The sequence below is a fragment of the Erythrolamprus reginae genome, chromosome 6, assembly GCF_031021105.1.
Source record: "Erythrolamprus reginae isolate rEryReg1 chromosome 6, rEryReg1.hap1, whole genome shotgun sequence".
NCBI lineage: Eukaryota > Metazoa > Chordata > Lepidosauria > Squamata > Dipsadidae > Erythrolamprus > Erythrolamprus reginae.
In genome coordinates, this window is record NC_091955.1 from 17,003,195 (window position 1) to 17,024,004 (window position 20,810).

Below are 20,810 nucleotides of genomic sequence, written 5' to 3' on the forward strand. Positions count from 1 at the left end.
ATGGATATGTGTTTATCCCAGGCATGTTTAAATTCAGTTACTGTGGATTTATCTACCACGTCTGCTGGAAGTTTGTTCCAAGGATCTACTACTCTTTCAGTAAAATAATATTTTCTCATGTTGCTTTTGATCTTTCCCCCAACTAACTTCAGATTGTGTCCCCTTGTTCTTGTGTTCACTTTCCTATTAAAAACACTTCCCTCCTGAACCTTATTTAACCCTTTCATATATTTAAATGTTTCGATCATGTCCCCCCTTTTCCTTCTGTCCTCCAGACTATACAGATTGAGTTCATTAAGTCTTTCCTGATACGTTTTATGCTTAAGACCTTCCACCATTCTTGTAGCCCGTCTTTGGACCCGTTCAATTTTGTCAATATATTTTTGTAGGTGAGGTCTCCAGAACTGAACACAGTATTCCAAATGTGGTCTCACCAGCATTCTATATAGCGGGATCATAATCTCCCTCTTCCTGCTTGTTATACCTCTAGCTATGCAGCCAAGCATCCTACTTGCTTTCTCTACCGCCTGACTGCACTGTTCACCCATTTTGAGATTGTCAGAAATCACTACCCCTAAATCCTTTTCTTCTGAAGTATTTGCTAACACAGAACTGCCAATACAATACTCAGATTGAGGATTCCTTTTCCCCAAGTGCATTATTTTACATTTGGAAACATTAAACTGCAGTTTCCATTGCTTTGACCATTTATCTAGTAAAGCTAAATCATTTACCATATTACAGACGCCTCCAGGAACAAGAACTAAAGAAACCAAAGAGATATGGCAAAAATGGTACAAATAGATCCGCAATAGAAATAAAACTTAGTAATACAGGGCTTCAGTGAATAATAATAATAATAATAATAATAATAATAATAATAATAATTATTATTATTATTAATTAGATTTGTATGCCGCCCCTCTCCGAAGACTCGGGGCGGCTCACAACAGTAATAAGAAACAGTGTAACAATGGGACAAATCTAATAATAAAAATATATAACAACCCCAACAATTAAAAACCATACAGCACATACATACCAAACATGAAATATAAAAAGATGTCTTAGTTCCCCCATGCCTGGCAATACAGGTGGGTCTTGAGTAACTTGCGAAAGACAAAGAGGGTAGGGGCCGTTCTAATCTCCGGGGGGAGTTGGTTCCAGAGGGCCGGGGCCGCCACAGATAAGGCTCTTCCCCTGGGGCCCGCCAAACAACATTGTTTGGTCAACGGGACCTGGAGAAGGCCAACTCTGTGGGACCTTATCGGCCCCTGGGATTCGTGCGGTAGAAGGCGGTTCCGGAGGTATTCTGGTCCAATGCCATGTAGGTCATTACCAACACTTTGAATTATGACTGGAAACTGATCGGCAGCCAGTGCAGACCATGGAGTGTTGTAGAAACGTGGGCGAATCTGGGATTTAAGATAAAAGATTTAAGACTAAAATTTATTATATTATGCTTTATTAATCTATTGATTTGGACATGATTTATGCTATACATAGAATTATGATATGTAAAACGTGTGTGTGAACAATTTTTTTTAATCAATAAAAGCTTAATTTAAAAAAAAAATTAAGATATAGACAGTATTTAAGTAGTGTGTGCTTAGTTTTATTATCTCTCTGCCATACGTTCTAATATGCATGGTGTAGTTGGGATTAGTATTGGCATGGGATTAGTATTGGGGAGATCCAGTTTCATTTTGCAAAATGAAGCTGTTAGCAAGCAAGACAAAAATGTATTAGTTATTCCATTTTTAATTGCTGCCAAGATTAGCTAAAATTGCCCATTATTTGTGTGGCATAATATGAATGGTTTATGTTTCTGAAAAGCGTAATCTATATCTTTGAGTTTGTTGCATTAAGACCTTAAGCCGTGCTTCCTTGGATTAAGTCCCTGGCTTGCCTAGGCCAACAGTCTGTTCTTTTAGTGGCCAACAAATTGCATAGGACAACTCACTAATGTTCCAGCAGACGGTCTTCACAGGCAGTCTCATTGCCATTGAAGCTAATATCTATTTGTCCTCATCATATTTATACATTGGTTTCAATTATTTTTTTTGAAACTAGCCATCCTGTTAACAATTTCTAACTTGTGATGGCAAATTCCGAAGTTTAATTCTGTAGTGTATAAAAAAAAATATTTTCTTTTTGTCTACCCTGATTCTTCCAGGATCCAGTTGCTGGTTCCAGTACTTTTTTGGTGTGTGTGTGTGTGTGTGAATAGCTTCATATTGTGCATAATTTTGTAATACCCCCATCTCCCCAATTTCTGTTGAATCCGTTTATTTTAGGGAGAAAAAAAGAATTGGTAGTTCTCACTTAAGAAGTGGGACTGTCAATTGTCTTTAAGCAGTGCAGCTGTTAAATGAGACTTCATGTGACTATGATGGTGTTACAACCTCACTTCCATAGCAGTTGTTAAGGGAATTGTCCAATGGTCATTAAGCAAGACATCCCATGACCATGGCTGGTGATTTTATGTCAGTTTTTCCATTGACTTTGCTTGTCAGAAGCTGGCTGTGATGCGCAAAATGGTTAGCACATCACTACAGGAAGCTGCAACGGTTGTGAATGTGCCTGAATGTCAGCTATTTATTTATTTATTCAATTTTTTTTATGCCGCCCTTCTCCTTAGACTCAGGGCGGCTTACAACATGTTAGCAATAGCACATCCGGGTCCTCATTTTACCTACCTCGCAAGGCTGAGTCAACCTTGAGCTGGTGATGAGATTTGAACCACTGACCTGCAGATCTACAGTCAGCTTCAGTGGCCTGCAGTACTCTGCAGTACTGTGGCCACAGAGATGCTGTGAGGACCAGTCATAAAGTTATTTTTACAGTGCCATCATAATTTTTAATGGTTATAAAACAGGACAGACATTAAGCAAGGACTACCTGTATTTGAATTTTGACTCACTCACATTCACCAACTCTTAGTACGGTAATTTCATGTACCATTCCTTATTAGGATTTCAGTTCATTTACCAACAAATTATGGCTATCATCTCATTTTTGTCCCTTATTATTTAACCTTAGCTTAGGTACATAAGAAAATAAGCAGAAAATGGATGTTTTAAGTATTCTGTGGAAGTAATAAAGTTTCGTATAGGGATGTTCTCTTCTTGTTCATGCTGAAACATAAATTGGGCAGTAAAGTAAATTAATCTTACTTTTTTCAATTATTTTGCGCCGACTGCACTGCGTTTTTTACATCGATATATTAACAAGACTGCAAGATGAAGATGAGTCATCCCATGTTCTTTGCTTATGCTTCAGGGATTGACAATATGATTCCTGTGATATGCTTTTTATGGTTAATTTCAAGAGACTGTCCAAAATTGTTTTCAGAGTAACGATTCTGAAAAATTATACACTTTGCAGTCTCCTAAGATTTCATTCATTTTAAAAATGATTTTCTTCTTTAATGGTGTTGCCTGCGCCATTATGCAAAATCGCATAAGGGTGTCTGGAAAGATGCCAAAATCTGATTTACGTTAACGCTGAATTTATTAGCTTATTTTGAAGTTTAAAAGATCAGATTTTTCAGTTCATATAATGTTTTTTTAAATTGCGTTTTTAATTTAATTTTTAAAAATTTGATTGAATTTAAATTTAATTAGATTAAGTTTCAGTCTAATTTAGTAGGTCTTAATCCCTTTGAATAACAGATTATTATTTTCTACTATGAATATTAAAATAAAATTGGGTTTTCACTGCAGTCATTGGCAAAATGGTTCAGTAAAATGCTGCTCAAATTTTCAAAGGTGAAAACCCCCAATTCACTTGGCTATTTTGCTGATTGATATTAATTTGAAAATACCTGATACCATAGTATTGATTTCCCCCCCTTGAATTAATGATTAACAATTTCCCTTTTACTTCTCAATTTCTAGGGTTATCTTCCTGCAAATACAGATAGGCGAGAAGGTACTTTACAAAGAAAACGGAAAGAATACTTTGCTTTCGTTGAACAATATTATGATTCAAGAAATGAAGAAACTCACCAGGATACATATAGACAGGTAAAGGAATTGTTAAAATTACTCTAATGAGCTCAATTTCAGAAGTGTGTTCTATAGCAAGAATATCCCTGTTATTTTTTGTTACCATACTATCCCAAACTCAATGAACTTTTGAAAGGCACACATTAAAGAGGATTTATCTGATCATAAGAAACAGCTTAGGGCCCAGCTTCGGTTATGCACAGCTGCAATTTTATTTTGAGAAAGGAATGTATGCTTTTTTTAAAAAAAAAATTGGTTAAGAATATATAATGAAAAGATTGATGTAATTAAAACTATAGAATTTATTGTCAACAATACAGCTTGCCTATCCAGTTGTATTGCACATAATCTCTAATATGGTCTTTGGCCTGATACAATTGCCTAAACTCTAAACCACTTATGTTGTTCATTTAAGTACAGTATATTGCATCCTTCTATTCCTAATACACAGATCATATTCAGTTTCTTCAGTCTTCAGGTCCTTCCTTCTGCAAAAAGGACTTTTGGGGTTGATGGCTTTTCTCCTAGACTTTAAAATCCTGGCATTTGATAATCGATATGAAGATGTTGCCCATGTAAATCAGGAAAGGATCTGATTTTGTAGGACTTTTATAAGACCTGCTTTAGTACCCTGATTTTTTTTCTTTTCCCATCTTTTTCAACTTGTAGCTGAGTTCAGAAATAAATATAATGTAACTCATGATATAAAATGGCAACAGGTATTTTTTTGTTTTGTTTTTCTGGTTATTTTATGTAAAATTGGGTCAGTCTTCCAATTATTCTATTTCTTCTCCATGTTGTTTCCTTTTATTTCCCTTTTAACATTAAACTACCCAGAATTGGGGAGCCTCAGAATTGAATTAAATGAATAGAATTCATTCATTCATAATTTATAATATAATATAAATGGATATATAATTATATAGTTTTATATGTGTGTGTGTGTATGACACATCCTAGATCTGAATAGAAACATAGAAACATAGAAACATAGAAGTCTGACGGCAGAAAAAGACCTCATGGTCCATCTAGTCTGCCCTTATACTATTTTCTGTATTTTATCTTAGGATGGATATATGTTTATCCCAGGCATGTTTAAATTCAGTTACTGTGGATTTATCTACCACATCGGCTGGAAGTTTGTTCCAAGGATCTACTACTCTTTCAGTAAAATAATATTTTCTCATGTTGCTTTTGATCTTTCCCCCAACTAACTTCAGATTGTGTCCCCTTGTTCTTGTGTTCACTTTCCTATTAAAAACACTTCCCTCCTGGACCTTATTTAACCCTTTAATATATTTAAATGTTTCGATCATGTCCCCCCTTTTCCTTCTGTCCTCCAGACTATACAGATTGAGTTCATTAAGTCTTTCCTGATACGTTTTATGCTTAAGACCTTCCACCATTCTTGTAGCCCGTCTTTGGACCCGTTCAATTTTGTCAATATCTTTTTGTAGGTGAGGTCTCCAGAACTGAACACTGAATGAGTGAAATATTCTCATTGAATACTTCGTTCTGTACAAAGTTGAATGTGCACAACAGCATGTGAAATTGATTGTAAATCAGTGTTGCTTCCTAAGTGGATAGTTTGATTTCACACAAGTTTGATTTACTTGGAGTTATATTTATTTTTTTGATGTTTATATATATAAACATCTAAGCCTGGCTTAGAGGTTAAAGTTACTGCCTTATAGGCAGACTCCCCAGTTTCAAATGACTAGCTGATAAGAGCAAAATAGCTTGAAATAGATCTATACTAGTCCTCCTTCCCTTTCAATATCAGCAAAAATATGTTACACACAACATATTTTTGCTGATAATGAAAAGGAAGGGAGACAAGTATAAATCTATTTTGAGCATATTTGCTTTCGTCAGCTAGCCATACCCTTATTGGGATTTGTAGCTGTAGCCTCTGCCTTGTAAGGCAGTGGTCTTACCCTTAGACCACAAGGCAGAGGCTTCAGGTTCAAATCCCAGTAAAGCTATGGCTGGCTAACGAGAGCAAATAAGATCGAAATAGATCTATACTAGTCTCCCTCCCTTTTCATTATCAGAAAAATATGTTATAGATTATAATTGTCGGCTATAAAAAGTTTATCTGCCTTGGAATATGTTGTAAGCCACCTGGGTCTAAGGAGAAGGGCGGCATAAAAATCAAAGAAAGAAAGAGAGAGAGAGAGAGAGAAAGAAAGAAAGAAAGAATAAAGAAAGAAAGAAAGAAAGAAAGAAAGAAAGAAAGCCCCTAGTGGGACCGAGAGGTAAAAGGGAAGCTGTATGCTCCTGCCATATTTGGGTATACCAGGGTGACTCGAAACCCCCCCCCCAAATCTCTCTCTCTCTCTCTCTCTCTCTCTCTCTCTCACACACACACACACACACACACACACACACACACCAGTTCAAGCACATGCTTGCAATGTTTTTTGGAAGCATACAGGGTGAGTGGGCAGAATATCCCTTTGGTGCCGCTACCGGTTCTAACAACTGTTCTGAACCAGGAGCAACACACCGCTGCTCTCCACATATCAGAAACTCAACATTGTATAAAAAACATATATTTGGGCTAAACAAGCCAAGTTTCCACTATTAATAAATTATTAAATAAATGAAATCTCATAAGAGCACTCTGCTTTTGGTTCTGTTCATTGCAGATGAAGGTAAATAATATTTTTCAGGACAGTCTGGAGATCAGGTCTGTCACAAATTATCCATGCATGCCCCTAAAATATATTTTGGAAACATCTGCGTTAGATCAAAGCTGGAATACTTGTCATTACCTTCAGAAAGTTATTTAAGATCAGTTTTTGATTCCTCATCACTGAATTTTTCCAGCATTTTACAGAAGCTATGATTTTGTAGTGCATCAACTTTTAGAGGTTATAAGATTCCCTGATGTGATTATATGGTAGTTTTATAAAGTGAATTAAAATAAACACAATTTGCTCCTCTTCATTTGGATGCCTGTAATTTTTTTTGAAGGGATTCCTCTCTTCTGGAAAGCTAGTATACTTTTGTGAAATAATTGAAAAATACCTTCTTCGCCAAAGGTTGCTGGGTAAATCATCTGCATAAATTGTTTCCTGTGTCTTATTGTTTGTCTTCATTTTGAGGGTGTTTGTGTAACTGATGGTTTTCATTCTATTAAATGATTAAAGAAAAGATCAAGGATGTCATGAGGTTAGCACAGTTCAGGGATGATTAAACGCTATGCGGTAACAGATGACACCCTACTTTGTACCAGCAGAAGCATTTTGGCATGCAGAGAATTTTTAAACAGAACATAATATATAAGCTACCACTCACAATACTGAATTAATTGTAAATGTATGTTTACAATTTACAAGAGTTGTAAACCTAATCCTACGTAGCTTCTGCTCTGGCAATCTCACACTACTTACCAGAGCTTACAAAACTTTTGTCAGACCCATCCTCGAATACAGCTCATCTGTTTGGAACCCATATCGCATCTCAGACATTAACACCCTTGAAAATATCCAAAGATACTTCACCAGAAGAGCCCTTCACTCCTCCACTCGAAATAGAATACCGTATGAGACTACACTTTCAATCCTGGGCCTAGAAAGTTTAGGACTAAGACGCCTTAAACAAGATCTAAGTATTGCCCACAAGATCATATGCTGCAACGTCCTGCCTGTCGGCGACTACTTCAGCTTCAACCACAACAACACAAGAGCACACAACAGATTTAAACTTAATATTAACCGCTCCAAACTTGACTGTAAAAAATATGACTTCAGTAACCGAGTTGTCGAAGTGTGGAACTCATTACCGGACTCCATAGTGTCATCCCCAAACCCCCAACACTTTACCCTTAGATTATCTACGGTTGACCTATCCAGATTCCTAAGAGGTCAGTAAGGGGCGAGTACAAGTGCACTAGAGTGCCTTCCGTCCCCTGTCCTATTGCTCTCCTATATCTCCTATACCTTTCTTCTATTCCTAATCTCTTCTTCTATTCTTTCATTGATATGTTCTATTACTATATCTTCTTTTCTATTATTTCTTAGATATATTTTACTATGAGTATCTCCTCTATAATCTTCATCATGTATTTTACTATGTGTATATAGATATATACCCACTAAAACCCTCATTGTGTATTGGACAAAATAAATAAATAAACAAAAATAAAATAAATATATTATAAAGCTTTCTAAAAGATAGGGCTCTTAGGCTCTTTGGAAAAGTGAAACTACAAACCAGTGGTGGGTTGCTGCTAGTTTGGACCGGTTCTCTTGAACAGGTGGTGGAAATTTGCTCCCTCTCACTAAACCAGCAGCATTGGCCAGCAGTCCACAACCACACCCCCGAATTGGTTCTCCAGTCACCGCTTCTGGAAATGGCTGGAAACCCCCCCACTGCGCATACACAAAGGCTTTTGCGCATGCACGGACAGTAATTTCCCTGATGTGACGCACTTCCGTTGTGATGCAAACTGGTAGGGACGTTAAGTGGAACCCACCCCTGCTGTAAACACATCTGACTTGAACCTGCTTGTATATTTTGAAGGTTTCTGAATTTCAATGCTTCTGTTACAGATTCATATCGACATCCCTCGCATGAGTCCAGAAGCTTTAATTCTTCAGCCCAAAGTAACAGAGGCAAGTATAACCCCTAGGCTCTCCAATTTGTGTTTGGATATACAGTGGTACCTCTACCTAAGAACGCCTCTACTTACGAACTTTAATACATAAGAACCGGGTGTTCAAGGTTTTTTTTGCCTCTTCTCAAGAACCATTTTCCACTTACAAACCTGAGCCTCTGAAGCTGTAACTGGAAAAGGCAGGGAGAAGCTTCTGTGGGGCCTCTCTAGGAATCTCCTGGGAGGAAACGTCCGAAAAAGGTGGAGAGAAGCCTCTCTGGGCCTCTAGGAATCTCCTGGGAGGAAACAGGGCCGGAAAAGGTGGGGAGAAGCCTCTGGGGGGCCTCCACACTCCCTGTGGTTTCCCCTATTGCACGCATTATTTGCTTTTACATTGATACCTATGGGAAAAATTGCTTCTTCTTACAAACTTTTCTACTTAAGAACCTGGTCACGGAACGAATTAAGTTCGTAAGTAGAGGTACCGCTGTATCATTTGGGATGTCCCTTTAACTGTTGTTGTTCTACTTATACTTATTTATATTTTCACTCACAGAGAATAAAAATAGGGATAAAAGGGGAGGGGGTTTAAATTTGGACTGGAACCAGGTTTATTATACCACTGTATAATAAGTTAGAATATATCACTCGCATGTTGAAAAAAATGTATATTCCTTTATAAGCAATGCTTATTGGAGGTGTATGGTAACACAATAGTATTGTTTAGTTGAAAATGCGGAAAGTTCAAAGTCTGTACCAAGCACGCAGTAATAAAATGGGCCTTAAATTGTGCTGAGAGTTGTGCTTTCATTCAAGCAAGAAGTTGCCATAGCATCTCACGTAGTCTTGAAACTTATCAGTCTAGTTCTGCACTATATTCATGAGGATCTGAACTAAGTAACTCAGTTGCATTTCTCTTACCTCAAACAAGAGTGTATGTCTTTCTGGAAGCCCAGCTGCATGGCTCATGAAACTGAACTCTTAGCTTCACTGAATCATTGCAGGATTCAACTAAACAATGTCGTTTGGCGGGACCCAGGGGAAGAGCCTTCTCTGTGGCGGCCCCGGCCCTCTGGAACCAACTCCCCCCAGAGATTAGAATTGCCCCCACCCTCCTCGCCTTTTGTAAGCTTCTTCAAACCCACCTTTGCCGTCAGGCATGGGGGGACTGATACTCTTTCCCCCTAGGCCTTTACAATTTATGCATGGTATGTTTGGTTTTATAATAAGGGTTTTTTTAAGTTGTTTTAATATTGGATTGTTACATGCTGTTTTTTATCACTGTTGTTAGTTGCCCTGAGTCTACGGAGAGGGACGGTATACAAATCCAATAAATAATAATAATAATAATAATAATAATAATAATAATAATAATAATAATAGGAGACAGCAGAATTGAGGAGAAGTAGCTAGAGAAATTAGTGAAATACGAAGATCTAAAAATCAAGCTGCAACGAGTCTGGCATAAGCCAGTGAAAGTGGTCCCAGTGGTACTTGGCACGCTGGGCGCAGTACCAAAGGATCTCAGCGGACATTTGAAAACCATCGGAATTGACAAAATCTCCATCTGTCAATTGCAAAAGGCCGCTTTACTAGGATCGGCAAACATAATTCGCTGCTACATCACGCAGTCCTAGGTGCTTGGGATGCGCCCGACTGGTGATGAAATACGAAATCCAGCATAGATTGTTTGCTGTGTTGTACTGACATAATAATAATAATAATAATAATAATAATAATAATAATAATAATAATAATAATAATAATACTTTCCAGAATCCTAGAAAAAGAGTGGGTACCTTAATTTGGAAATAAGATAAATGCTTATTCTCATCCCAATAATCTCATTACTGAAGATTTTATTTACTTATTTATTTTATTCAATTTTTATGCCACCCTTCTCCTTAGACTCAGGGTGGCTTACAACATGTTAGCAATAGCACTTTTTAACAGAGCCAGCATATTTTCCCCCACAATCCTGGTCCTCCTTTTACCACCTCGGAAGGATGGAAGGCTGAGTCAACCTTGAGCCGGTGATGAGATTTGAACCGCTGACCTGCAGATCTAGCAGTCAGCTTTAGTGGCCTGCAGTACTTCAGTCTACCCAATGTGCCACCTCGATTCTGTATCCAGCAGAAACAAATCTCTAAAGGGGATTTGAAGACACTTCTTCCTCTTTCCCTCATTGATCCCCCCCCCCCTTTTTGGCTCATTAATCTTTCTCTTTTTTTAAAAAAAAATTGCTTGATTAGCAGGGAAATCAGATTATGTAAGATCCATTTTTCAGCTACTGAAGTCCTCTAGATAGCATTTCCTTAGCTCAGTCTACTACGTTGCCCTAATGATATTCACAAGAAATGAATAATCTCAGATTATAGGGCAGGAGGAAAAATCTGCAATTACACAGTAAGCTTTGGAGAGAAATAAGCTATTCTACTCTCCCTTAATATTAATCCTATATTGTAAAACCTTTAGAGTCTTGATGTTAATCCTATAACATAATACATCTCAATGATCTCAATATATAAAGTCTGTACTCCGTTAATTAGACTAATAAGTGTACATGAAAACTAGAGAGCATGAAGTACAGCAGCCCTTGATCTGAAATATTCTTCCATAAGTGGGGATATCAGAGTGTCAGTATTACAGGTTCAAAGATTATGTACAAGACTTATGGGACTTGATAGCTCTGATAAAGGAATATCAATATACCGTATTCATTTATATTTATGAATATGCTTCATGGACATTGATTATAGAAACATAGAAACATAGAAGACTGACGGCAGAAAAAGACCTCATGGTCCATCTAGTCTGCCCTTATACTATTTCCTGTATTTTATCTTACAATGGATATATGTTTATCCCAGGCATGTTTAAATTCGGTTACTGTGGATTTACCAACCACGTCTGCTGGAAGTTTGTTCCAAGGATCTACTACTCTTTCAGTAAAATAATATTTTCTCATGTTGCCTTTGATCTTTCCCCCAACTAACTTCAGATTGTGTCCCCTTGTTCTTGTGTTCACTTTCCTATTAAAAACACTTCCCTCCTGAACCCTATTTAACCCTTTAACATATTTAAATGTTTCGATCATGTCCCCCCTTTTCCTTCTTTCTTCCAGACTATACAGATTGAGTTCATTAAGTCTTTCCTGATACGTTTTATGCTTAAGACCTTCCACCATTCTTGTAGCCCGTCTTTGGACCCGTTCAATTTTGTCAATATCTTTTTGTAGGTGAGGTCTCCAGAACTGAACACAGTACTCCAAATGTGGTCTCACCAGCGCTCTATATAAGGGGATCACAATCTCCCTCTTCCTGCTTGTTATACCTCTAGCTATGCAGCCAAGCATCCTACTTGCTTTTCCTACCGCCCGACCACACTGCTCACCCATTTTGAGACTCTCAGAAATCACTACCCCTAAATCCTTCTCTTCTGAAGTTTTTGCTAACACAGAACTGCCAATGCAATACTCAGATTGAGGATTCCTTTTCCCCAAGTGCATTATTTTACATTTGGAAACATTAAACTGCAGTTTCCATTGCTTTGACCATTTATCTAGTAAAGCTAAATCATTTACCATATTACAGACCCCTCCAGGAATATCAACCCTATTGCAAACTTTAGAGTCATCGGCAAATAGATTCTTTTTAAATGTATTTTTCTTCAAGCTATTTAATTCTTACTGCTTTATATTTGTTCTTTTAATATTCTCTAAAAAGTCTGGAATTAGTTGATCTCATTGCTGTTTTTTTTTCCAAGTTCAGCAAATATTTATATATGGAATCTCCATAAATGAACAATGTATAATGGCTAATCCAGTTTTTTTGGCTGAACACTGCATATCAACACTATTTAAATTCAGTTATAACTGTTACTATTTTCCAAGAGCTAGGCATGGTTCTAGCATTTTTATTGTAATGTGTTTAACAACACCATCAATATCCTGGTGCTAATTTGGCTTTTTGAATATGCACTGAGACCTCAAGTAGGCTCATTGAGATTCCGCACCCATCATCTAACTGTTTATTCTCTATTTTTACTTGGTATTGTTTTGATACCCCACCTCTCTGTTCATATAAAAAAACAATTGCAGAAAAAACAATTGCTGCCAACCTGCCTTCCATTGAGGACCTGTATACTGCACAAGTCAAAAAGGGGGCGGGGAAAATATTTACTGACCCCTCACATCCTGGACACAAACTGTTTCAACTCCTACCCTCAAATCGTCGCTACAGAGCACTGCACACCAAAACAACTAGACACAAGAATAGTTTTTTTCCGAACGCCATCACTCTACTAAACAAATAATTCCCTCAACACTGTCAGACTCTCTACTAAATCTGCACTTCTAATCTACTAATTTTTCTCATCATTCCTTTCACCCATTTCCTCCCATGTTGACTGTATGACTGTAACTTGTTGCTTATATCCTAAGATTTTTATTAATATTGCTTCTTCATTGCTTATTTGACCCCTATGACAATCATTAAGTGTTGTACCACATGATTCTTGACAAATGTATATTTTATTTTATGTACGCTGAGAGCATATGCACCAAGACAAATTCCTTGTGTGTCCAATCACACTTGGCCAATAAAAAATCTATTCTATTTAAGCATACAAGGTGGCTTCTAATAGTTAAGAAATTGCAAATTATGATATTTATTAATTTATTAATTAATTGGACTTATATGCCGCCCCTCTCCATGGACTCGGGGCGGCTTACAACATTTTGATAAAAAGCTACAATATATAAAACATTTCTAAGCCTATTAATAGAATAGTTAAGTTAAAAATTATCTTTAAAAAGTTAAACATTTAAAATCAAACTGCCACATACATGGAATCACATTGAATACATTCATTGGGCAGAGGCTGGGGTCTAATGACCCCAAGTCTGATGACATGTGCATTTTCAAATTCTTACGGAAGGCAAGGAGAGTGGGGGCAGTGCGAATCTCTTTGGGGAGTTATATAACAAAATATAATTAAAATCAAAATTAAATCCTGTATCCTTAAAATCAGTTAAAGGTTAGTGAAAGAGACACATTTTTATGCCCTTCTTCTGAGTAGCAAAACTTAGTAGCTAAATATATCTTGTTAGATGTGATTTCTATTGCATAATTACTGACCCCTCACATCCTGGACACAAATTATTTCAACTCCTTCCCTCAAAACGTCGTTACAGAGCACTGCACACCAAGACAACTAGACACAAGAACAGTTTTTTTCCGAACGCCATCACTCTATTAAACAAATAATTCCCTCAACACTGTCAGACTTTCCACTAAATCTGCACTTCTATTCTACTAGTTTTTCTCATCATTCCTTTCACCCATTTCCTCCCATGTTGACTGTATGACTGTAACTTGTTGCTTATATCCTAAGATTCTTATTAATATTGCTTCTTCATTGCTTATTTGACCCCTATGACAATCATTAAGTGTTGTACCACATGATTCTTGACAAATGTATATTTTATTTTATGTACGCTGAGAGCATATGCACCAAGACAAATTCCTTGTGTGTCCAATCACACTTGGCCAATAAAAATTCTATTCTATTCTATTCTATTCTATTCTATTCTATTCTATTCTATAAGAGCTTCATATGAAGAGCCATCTTCCACATATCCAATACATGAATTTCGGACATAAATACCTTCTGCTATAATTATATTTTTGTTCCTTATATTTCCCCTCCTAGATTTTTGAAAGAATTTTGTTCATCTGGGCAATTCGCCATCCAGCCAGTGGATACGTTCAGGGCATTAATGACCTGGTGACTCCTTTCTTTGTTGTCTTCACAAGCGAATATACAGGTAAAAATTCATATTACTTTATACTTTGCTTTCATCCAATATTTTAATATTATTGTTATCTTGTGTTCCTTGACATTTATGTTTTTGAAAATGTACAGTGTGTGAAGAATAACCAATTAGTTAAATTTTAAATTTTTATTTCTTTTATTTTTTTAAAAAAAGAATCCCACCTTGATTATTTTTATAAATATCTCAAGATGGCGAACGTACCTAATATTCCTTCCTCCTCCTATGTTGGGAGGGAATGACGGGCCCAAGGTCACCCGCTGGCTTTCATGACTAAGACGGGACTAGAACTCATAGTTTATTTATTTATTTATTTATTGGATTTGTATGCCGCCCCTCTCCGGAGACTCGGGGCGGCTAACAGCGACAATAAAACAGTGTACAATAGTAATTTGGTATTAGAAATGATTAAAAATCTATTAATATCAAAACCAAACATACATACATACATACATACATACATACATACATACATACATACATACATACATACCATGCATAGAATTGTAAAGGCCTAGGGGGAAAGAAGATCTCAATTCCCCCATGCCTGGCGGCAGAGGTGTGTTTTAAGTTGTTTACGAAAGGCAAGGAGGGTGGGGGCAGTTCTAATCTCTGGGGGGAGTTGGTTCCAGAGGGCTGGAGCCGCCACACAGAAGGCTCTTCCCCTGGGTCCTACCAGGCGACATTGCTTAGTTGACGGGACCTGGAGAAGATCCACTCTGTGGGACCTAACTGGTCACTGGGATTCGTGCAGCAGAAGGCGGTCCCTGAGGTAATCTGGTCCGGTGCCATGAAGGGCTTTATAGGTCATAACCAACACTTTGAATTGTGACCGGAAACTGATCGGCAACCAATGCAGACTGCGGAGTGTTGGTGTAACATGGGCATATTTGGGAAAGCCCATGATTGCTCTCGCAGCTGCATTCTGCACGATCTGAAGTTTTCAAACATTTTTCAAAGGTAGCCCTATGTAGAAAGCATTACAGTAGTCAAGCCTCGAGGTGATGAGGGCATGAGTGACCGTGAGCAGTGACTCCCGGTCCAAGTAGGGTCGCAACTGGTGCGTTGTCTGGTTTCTAGCCTGGCACCTTTATCACTAGACCAACAGATTGAAAGGGGTTTTTTTTCCTTGTAAGAATAACATTTGATAGATTCTAACATCCATTCTCATGGTGTACTTAAATCTTTGTGCTCAGCTCTTCATCCTATAACTCAATTTGCTTTCTATGCCTCATCAACAATTTAGATTGATTTCATTTGATTAAGGACAGATTACCCTTGAATGCATGAAAATCTGTCCATTTACTGATTCTATCTATTGTTTCAGCGCATGGAAACTCTCCTGCCCCCCCCCTCCCATGCTCCCTCGCCCAAACTGAGCAGCTAATGAGAATTACTGCAGCTTGTTCTAATAATCCCTTAAGTAGGAAAGGGGGCTACTCTGGAGAGTGTTTATAGTTTCTGCCTTTTACTCCCTGATTTGACAGATAATGAAAATGATGTTAATGAGCCTAGAACAGTAGGGTCTGTGCTGGTGTACTTTAGAGTTGTTAATTGAAATAACTTCAAATGAGATGTGATTAGAGGATTGATATTCCATGTTAAATAGAGCATTTAATTAATATAGTAAATATGTTGTTCTTAAGTACTTCACCATCAATTTACATTGCAAGTCCTTAGAGAGTTGTCTGTATTTTCTGAAATGTTCTCTCTGCAGATAAGAAAATGCTGTGTCCCTTCCCCCAAATTAAGACCCTGTCTTATATTTTTTTTTGAACCCTGAAATAAGCACTTGGTCTTATTGCCATGCGCGCAAAAACCTGGTTGGGCTTATTTTCAGGGAATGTCTTATTTTGGAGGAAACAGGGTAACACCAACACTCCGCAGTCTGCATTGGTTGCCAATCAGTTTCCGGTCACAATTCAAAGTGCTGGTTATGACCTATAAAGCTCTTTATGGCATCAGACCAGAATATCTCCAAGACCGCCTTCTGCCGCACGAATCCCAGCGACCGGTTAGGTCTCACAGAGTTGGTCTTCTCCGGATCCCGTCGACTAAACAATGTCGTCTGGCGGGACCCAGGGGAAGAGTCTTCTCTGTGGCAGCCCCGACCCTCTGGAACCATATCTCCCCGGAGATTAGGATTGCCCCCACCCTCCTTGCCTTTCGCAAACTTCTTAAAACCCACCTATGCTGTCAGGCATTGGGGAACTGAGACATCTCCCCGAGGCCTATATAGTTTATATATGGTATGCTTCTGCTGTATGTTCCTTTTTTAAAATAATGGGTTTTAAGATATTTTTTAAATATTAGATTTGTTTATTATATACTGTTTTATTGCTGTTGTGAGCCGCCCCAAGTCTTCGGAGAGGGGCGGCATACAAATCTAAGTAAGTAAGTAAGAGTAAGTAAGTAAGTAAGTAAGTAAGGAAGGAAGGAAGGAAGGAAGGAAGGAAGGAAGGAAGGAAGGAGAGAGAGGGAGGGAAGGAAGGAAGGAAAGAAAAAGAAAGAAAGTGTCTAATGTCCACTTGTAGTAACTGATCATGGTACCAGTGAAAAGCTGTCACTATGTCACCTTTAGAATGGAAGATACTGCTGGAGATATTCTTATTGTGATACTTGATTCTATAACTACGTTTTCCCTTCATTATCTTCTGTTTACTATGCCTTGCCATAAGTTCTCCAGGGTGGAAGCAATAATAGATGTTCCGGTTAGCCCAGTGGAGAAGAAAGTGAATCTAGTCGCTTTGGCTGAGTAAACTAATGGCACTAATTACTGAATGCTAAATTGAAAAGCTAGAAGGAAGACTTGAACTCGGTACGATGCTTCTTCGTTTCGTGACTGGGAAAACCAAATCATCTACTTGTGAAAGTTCTTGCGTTGTATATTTTGAATAAATAAAAATAATAGCAGTGACCTACATACCTTATTCTGTCAGGGCAGGACCTCGTGCAGTTCACTGCGGAAGGGAAGACATGAAACTGATTCTGCTTCATTAAGTGTTAATTTGAAGTAGCTCTGCCGTAAATTTAAGGTGTTTTTTTTTAAAAAAAATTGCAACCTTCTAAATCTGCCATTGTATGTAAATAATAGCTATTTGTGCTGCATCAGTATTCAATTAGCCATCAATTTGAAGAGTTTTGTTTGGGAGGAGTGCTACGAAAAACTTGCTGGAATAGGAATTTAGTGCTGTTGGTGGGTGGGTGAGGTTAATTGAGTGCAAGTTATTAATTTTAGAGGCCAAACAGATTGCCTAGCAGGACAGGGTCTAATTGACATTGGTTTAAATAATTGTGAAGGATCCTTTAAGTACAGCTTGGAATTATTGATTGTATCACATATTTTAATGAAAAGGAAACACCGTCCTTTGTAGCAGTTATTTTTATTCCTGCTTTTGAATTTAGTGTGAAGTTTGGTGTAGTGGTTAAGGTGTCACATTAGAAGTCAGAAGAGTGTGAATTCTAGTCCTATTTTGGACACAAAGCCAGCTGGTGACTCTCTCTCACCCCAGGAAGGAGGAAATGGCATCCACTTCTGTGCCAAGAAAACTGCAGGAACTCATCTAAGCAGTCTCCAAGAATCTGACCTGATTGAATGAAAACAACAACTCCATTTAATATTTGACTTGCTATAGATAGAAACATAGAAACATAGAAGACTGACGGCAGAAAAATACCTCATGGTCCATCTAGTCTGCCCTTATACTATTTCCTGTATTTTATCTTACAATGGATATATGTTTATCCCAGGCATGTTTAAATTCAGTTACTGTGGATTTACCAACCATGTCTGCTGGAAGTTTGTTCCAAGGATCTACTACTCTTTCAGTCAAATAATATTTTCTCACGTTGCTTTTGATCTTTCCCCCAACTAACTTCAGCTTGTGTCCCCTTGTTCTTGTGTTCACTTTCCTATTAAAAACACTTCCCTCCTGTTGTGATTCAGTCTGAGGCTCCTCAGGGAACGGCTGGAACTCTGCCGGCTCCATGCTCAGAGGGGGAGGAAGAGGAACAGGAGGAGGAGGAGGACCAGGCAGACAGGGAAGAGGAATGTCAGGATGAGGAGGAGGGAGAACAGCCTGAGACCCCCGGGGGGGAGCTCTCCCCAGCGAGTAGCCTGGAATCATTAGATGAGAATGCACAAGCCATCATAGATATGAGGCAGAGAAGGGCAGCACAACGAAGGGGACAATTAGCCAGGTATTTCCATCCCTAATAGGCAACAGCTGGGTTTGGGTGTGGTTCTCCTCAGAAAGGTTGAAAAGGCATGCCCCGCCCTTCCTGTATTGTGGAGAGTTATCTTTTGGGAGTCCTGTGACCTTGCTTCGATCCTTGGCGTCTCTGATTCTGGCTTGTGGCCTCGAAGGCTGAAAACTTGGGGGAGGCGTGGGTTTTATTATCTACAGTGGTGTGTGTGCCAGCAAGAAGCCTGTTGAATTGTCTGGCCGTCGTGACTCTTCTGTGAAGCTTCATGGCATTCAAGTTTGTAAGAACAGTTTTTGTTATCTGTGTTTATTTTCAAATATATAAAATGACTTTGCTTTTTATCAGCGTGTCTGGATACTCTTTTTAGTTGGTGTTGGCATCTGGGGGAACCCAGACAGAACACCTCCTGAACCTTATTTAACCCTTTAATATATTTAAATGTTTCGATCATGTCTCCCCTTTTCCTTCTGTCCTCCAGACTATACAGATTGAGTTCATTAAGTCTTTCCTGATACGTTTTATGCTTAAGACCTTCCACCATTCTTGTAGCCCGTCTTTGGACCCGTTCAATTTTGTCAATATCTTTTTGTAGGTGAGGTCTCCAGAACTGAACACAGTACTCCAAATGTGGTCTCACCAGCGCTCTATATAAGGGGATCACAATCTCCCTCTTCCTGCTTGTTATACCTCTAGCTATACAGCTATGCAGATAAACAAGGCTAAGAATTTTCTGTCAAATTTTATTGGTTTCAAAATGGACAGTTCCTTGAACTAACAACCTTTGTAGAACCTCCACATTTACGGAATAAAAATGTAGGCCCACCCACAATTATGAATTCCCATGCTGTTATACCCGTTTTTTCCAGCTGACTTTTCACTTTATTGTTTTCTGCAGCTAATTCGGGTTAACTTATATTAATAATTTTTTTTAATTGCTGATGGATTATTTGGGGAACACAGTTGCTGAAAACAAGTTTGAATTCTTAAATCCTTTTGCTACTTTTAATTGCACTTACATTTTTAAAGCTTTATTATCATGTTTGTAATACAGGTAGTCTTCGATTTACAACAAACTTTTACCCATTTCCCAAAAAATAAGACAGCGTCTTATATTAATTTTTGCTCCCAAAGATGTGCTACGTCGTATTTTCATAGAAAACATAGAAACATAGAAGACTGACGGCAGAAAAAGACCTCATGATCCATCTAGTCTGCCCTTATACTATTTTTTGTATTTTATCTTAGGGTGGATATATGTTTATCCCAGGCATGTTTAAATTCAGTTACTGTGGATTTATCAACCAAGTCTGCTGAAAGTTTGTTCTAAGGTTCTACTACTATTTCAGTAAAATAATATTTTCTCATGTTGCTTTTGATCTTTCCTCCAACTAACTTCAGATTGTGTCCCCATGTTCTTGTGTTCACTTTCCTATTAAAAACACTTCCCTCCTGGACCTTATTTAACCCTTTAACATATTTAAATGTTTTGATCATGTCCCCCCTTTTCCTTCTGTCCTCCAGACTATACAGATTGAGTTCATTAAGTCTTTCCTGATATGTTTTATGCTTAAGACCTTCCACCATTCTTGTAGCCTGTCTTTGGACCCCTTCAATTTTGTTAATATCTTTTTGTAGGTGAGGTCTCCAGAACTGAACACAGTATTCCAAATGTGGTGTCACCAGCACTCTATATAGCGGGATCATAATCTCCCTCTTCCTGCTTGTTATACCTCTAGCTATTTTCAGGGGATATCTTATTTTTTTTCAATGAAGAAAAAATGCAGCTTAGAGGGCACAGTGTTTTATACCATCTTTCTGATCCGTTCCAAGATTTGACATGTTTAAAACTACTGTATACGGTAGGGTGCGATCCTGCTTCAGCAAAAATGCATCCAAATACGCAGTCACATGTTGGATGTGTATTGGATGTGTTTTAAATCTGATTGATGCAGTATTTTGGGATGCAATTTATGGACAGGAGTGTTATATATGTTCTGTTCGGGAATGCTGTGAAACAAAACGTCTCCTACATCTTACTTTCGGGGGATGCCTTATATTAGGCAATTTTACGAAACCTTTCCTATGTCTTACTTTCGGGGGAGACTTATTTTTGGGGAAACAGAGTAGTGACCATTTATGATTACAATGCCACTGAATA

The 20,810-nt window shown here is 38.0% G+C and overlaps 1 protein-coding gene across 3 annotated transcripts in view; it reads left to right on the plus strand.

The window, feature by feature from the left end:
- The window catches only part of TBC1D22A (TBC1 domain family member 22A), a 162,219-nt gene that overhangs the window by 32,651 nt on the left and 108,758 nt on the right, over positions 1 to 20,810 (plus strand). For all 3 annotated transcript variants that reach the window (XM_070755361.1, XM_070755359.1, XM_070755360.1), the window contains exons 6-8: positions 3,900 to 4,028; positions 8,570 to 8,632; positions 14,326 to 14,440. In XM_070755361.1, the coding sequence (XP_070611462.1) occupies positions 3,900 to 4,028; positions 8,570 to 8,632; positions 14,326 to 14,440 (307 nt within the window). The remainder of the gene's footprint in view (positions 1 to 3,899; positions 4,029 to 8,569; positions 8,633 to 14,325; positions 14,441 to 20,810) is intronic.